The sequence below is a fragment of the Penaeus monodon genome, chromosome 41 (assembly GCF_015228065.2).
Source record: "Penaeus monodon isolate SGIC_2016 chromosome 41, NSTDA_Pmon_1, whole genome shotgun sequence".
NCBI classification, from domain to species: Eukaryota; Metazoa; Arthropoda; class Malacostraca; order Decapoda; family Penaeidae; genus Penaeus; species Penaeus monodon.
In genome coordinates, this window is record NC_051426.1 from 15,384,727 (window position 1) to 15,389,105 (window position 4,379).

The 4,379-nt window shown below is 54.4% G+C and overlaps 1 protein-coding gene across 1 annotated transcript; it reads left to right on the forward strand.

Moving 5' to 3' along the window:
* Positions 1 to 2,418: 2,418 nt before the first annotated feature.
* LOC119598410 (periaxin-like) lies at positions 2,419 to 3,752 on the forward strand. The gene is made up of 2 exons (XM_037948055.1): positions 2,419 to 2,602; positions 3,022 to 3,752. Exons 1-2 carry the CDS (start codon positions 2,419 to 2,421, stop codon positions 3,750 to 3,752), a joined length of 915 nt encoding a protein of 304 aa, XP_037803983.1.
* Positions 3,753 to 4,379: the final 627 nt, after the last annotated feature.

Genomic DNA, 4,379 nt, shown 5'->3' on the forward strand with positions numbered 1-4,379 from the left:
CCCTTCTTCGAATCATCGAGGCTTTTGTTCCTATTTCTGAAACGCTTTTCCTGGTTATTCTGCTTATCTTTCTCCTTCTCCTCATTACCTGCCCTTCTGATCTCGCTGGCACTCGCACTACGTCCTCATTATCTAGAACTTCTATTTCCTCCTCCCTGGCATCCTCATTGTTGCCCTCATTCATATTCTCATCTCCATCGTCATCCGACCTCCCCTCATACTCAAACCTCCTCCTCCTTTCTTCCTGCTCCTCTATTTCTTCTTTCCTCCTCTTTGGCCTCCTCCTAACCCTTTCCGTGCCCCCTCGCATACACACTCCTACCCTCCAACTCCCTCTTCTTATCCTTTCCCTCCCCCCCACCTATCACCCTATTTCTATGTACCCTTTCCACTCTCACTCCTCCTCCTCACCCCCTTCTCCTTCTCCTTCTATGTACCTCTCCCACTTTCACTCCTACCCTCCTTTCCCTCTCCTCCTTCCTTTCCCTTTCCCCTCCCCCTCCCTACCCTCTTCTTACTCTTCCCTACCCTCTTCTTCCTCCTCACTCCCCTCTTCTCACTCCTTCCCCTCTTCCTGCTCCTGCTCCTCGGACTCCTCGGACTCCTCTCACTCCTTCCCCCTCTTCCCTCTCCCCCTTCTTCTTTTCCCCCCCTCTCTCTTTTTCCTCCTCGTCCCTCTCCCCCTCCTCTTCCCCTCCCTTCCCCCTCCCCTCCTCTCCTCTACCCCTCCGCCTCCGTCTCCCCTTCCTTCTTCACCCCTGCTCCTCTTCCTCCGCCTCCTCCTCCTGACTTCTTCGCTCAGCAAGTAGACGTGAGCAGAGATACTTGGTCACGCTTAAGGAGGGAAGACGAGCGAGTACGACGGGGAAGGGAGGGGGAGGAGGAGAGGGAGGGAAGGGAGGGAGGGACGAAGAGAGAGAGGGAGGGAAGGAGGCAAAGGAGAGAGAGAGAGAGAGAGAGAGAGAGAGAGAGAGAGAGAGAGAGAGAGAGAGAGAGAGTGAGAGAGTGAGAGGGGGGGAGGAAGAGAGGGAGGAAGGAAGGGAGGAAGAGAGGGAGGAAGAGAGGGAGGGAAGGAGGGACGAAGAGAGAGAGAGAGAGAGAGAGAGAGAGAGAGAGAGAGAGAGAGAGAGAGAGAGAGAGAAAGATTCGTTCGTTCGTTTGAGATTTGCGAAGTATCTGGCTTCGCCCGGGCCTTTCACTTATGGCCCGGCCTGTGTCAGCTTTTTTTTATGGCTGTCTCATTTGGTTCTCTGACACTCGCTGCTTACCGTGGCGGTGGGATTGCCAGCAGGCGCTCCTGTAGCCGTGGTGTAAGCATCTCGCATAATCTCTTTACCAGCACGACGGCTGTGTTCTGCGGGCCTTGTCTCAGGAATTGCGTGTGCACGCAATTCTCCAAGTAGTGTACCAGTGTGGCATTCGGCTCGCCGCAATGCATGCAACACCTCTCTTCACGTTCTGTTGTTTGTATGATCTGCCATGCACAGTGGTAACCTAGGCGCATTCTTTGCAGAGAGAGAAAGAGAAAGAGACGGAGAGAGACAGAGTGTGTGTGTGTGTGTGTGTGTGTGTGTGTGTGTGTGTGTGTGTGTGTGTGTGTGTGTGTGTGTGTGTGTGTGTGTGTGTGTGTGTGTGTGTGTGTGTGTGTGTGTGTGTGTGTGTGTGAGTGTGTGTGCATATGTGTGTGTGCATATGTGTGTGTGCATATGTGTGTGTGCATATGTGTGTGTGCATATGTGTGTGTGCATATGTGTGCATGCATGAGCATGTGCATGTGCGCGCGTGTGTATGCATGTGGCTGCGCGTGTTGAGTTGCACACAAGTCAGCGCATTATCTGCGTGGGTGTTAGTGGAGTGCGCGTTGCATTCGACCGCGGCGTGCGTTGGCAACAGCAGCCTGCAACCGCCCTGCGTTCCGTCTCCTCCTCCGGAGCCGCAATGACAACCAGCGGCGGACAGCTGGCTCATCGCTCCTCCTCCTTCCTCCCGGGGCAGCTGTCGCCCGAGTCAACATCCAATAAAGCTTGGATAAAAAAACGTTATTGGGCAGAGTGCCGCCCGTGAGCCGCCTCGGGTGGGCGCCGCAGCCCGGGCCACTCCGCCGAGCACAACTTGAGCGCATCGGTCAGCACCCCCGCCTGGCGCGACTCGTCTCAACTTTCTTCCGAGGCCATTAACGTCGACTTATCTGCAAAAGCATTGTTGGCGGACACTCTACAGGACATTTCTATAAAGCGCGTTCAACAAAAGTTACGCCCGGCCCTGGCACCCGTCCAGCTTGCCTTCCCTCCTTCGCCCGCCACGGAACAGGACAAAGAGCCGAATCCCGCAGAAGTGCGCCATAATCTGGGGGATTTTCCTCCTTTCTAAATCACGTGCAGTTGTTAACCCCCCCCCCCCCCGGCCACCCTGTGGACAATGGCCCTCCGCCCATCTGGCCACCCGGGCCGCTCCCCACGAGTGTGTAATGGCCACAACTCCGACATACTTGGGCCGCGGAATGCGCTCATGACACTTCCACTCGCTCCCGCCTCGTCGCCGGCCGGCTCGATGGCGCGGGAAAGGCCGCGCGGCGGGGAAGCAAATGGGGAGAGGAAGTCGGGTTATCTAGGGAGAAGAGGGACGAAGGGAACAAGAGGGAAAGGAAGGAAGGACAGAGGAAAAAGGGAGATTGGGAAGGGAGGGAGAAGGGACGAGGGAGGGACGGAGGAAGGGAGGGAGGAAGGGACGAGGGAGGGACGGAGGAAGGGACGGAGGAAGGGAGGGAGGAAGGGACGAGGGAGGGACGGAGGAAGGGAGGGAGGGACGGAGGAAGGGAGGGAGGGAAGGAGAGAGAGAGGGGGAGGGGGGCGGAAAGAGGAGGGGAAGAGCAGGCCCGAAGAAACGGGAATGAGAGAGAAGAAAAGAAAGGCTGAAAATGGATAAGGCGCACACCTAATTCCACACCGGCTGGCCGCCCCCCCCCCTTCCCTCGCCCTCACACGGAGGAGACGCGGCCCTGTCCCTGCGCTGCCCTGACAGAGCCACCGCGAAATATCCTCCCGCGACCTCTGGGGGAAACAAACACAGAGGCGGCCGCTATCTCGGACTCGACGAGCATGCAAAGCAGCCGCGAGAGTGAGGCGAGACAGGCTAATAAAGGAACTGGCCCTTTGCACCTCCCTCAGGCACCTGTCATGCACCTCCCTCAGGCACCTGTCATGCACCTCCCTCAGGCACCTGTCATGCACCTCCCTCAGGCACCTGTCATGCACCTCCCTCAGGCACCTGTCATGCACCTCCCTCAGGCACCTGTCATGCACCTCCCTCAGGCACCTGTCATGCACCTCCCTCGGGCACCTGTCATGCACCTCCCTCAGGCACCTGTCATGCACCTCCCTCAGGCACCTGTCATGCATCTCCCTAGGGCACCTGTCATGCACCTCCCTCAGGCACCTGTCATGCACCTCCCTCAGGCACCTGTCATGCATCTCCCTTGGGCACCTGTCATGCATTTCCCTCAGGCACCTGTCATGCACCTCCCTCGGGCACCTGTCATGCATCTCCCTCAGGCACCTGTCATGCATCTCCCTCAGGCACCTGTCATGCATCTCCCTCAGGCACCTGTCATGCACTTCCCTCAGGCACCTGTCATGCACCTCCCTCAGGCACCTGTCATGCACCTCCCTCAGGCACCTCTCGTGCACCTCCCTCAGGCATCTGTCAGCCACCTCTCAAGGAAGCTACTATTTATATTCCCTCTCTATGCCTGATGGTCCAAAATATTTACAGATTTAAATATTCATGTTGAACACGTGGATCGACTGAATTAACATTTTGTCAGGCAAACAAAACCAAATATAATTCATCGGATACAATTTTGTGATTTGGTGGAGAGTTTACGTATATATATATACTGTACATGTATATATGCATATGTTTACGTACCTGTAAATAGGTATGATACACACACACACACACACACACACACACACACACACACACACACACACACACACACACACACACACACACACACACACACACACACACACACACACACACACACACACACACACACACACACACACACACACACACACACACACACACACACATATATATATATATGTATATATGTGTGTGTATGTATATGTATGTATATGTAGGCATATGTATATGTATGTATATGTATATATATACACATATATACATGTACTATTCAAATAACTCTCGATTATACAATGTATTATTTGCGTCATCAAGTCTAAGGTCCTATACCGCCATATTTCACTCTCTGAAGACAGTGTCCCCCTGCTATACTTAAGCAGTATGCACTTTTAATTATAAATGAATATCTTAAAACTCTATCCAATGCATATGAATGCTACACTGACGGG

Bases quoted from the DNA above. Each gene is read 5' to 3' on its own strand.
- LOC119598410 (XM_037948055.1), top strand. From the start codon at position 2,419: ATGGCCCTCCGCCCATCTGGCCACCCGGGCCGCTCCCCACGAGTGTGT. The intron at 2,603-3,021 runs GTTATCTAGGGA...CTGCCCTGACAG, and splicing joins AAATGGGGAGAGGAAGTCGG to AGCCACCGCGAAATATCCTC.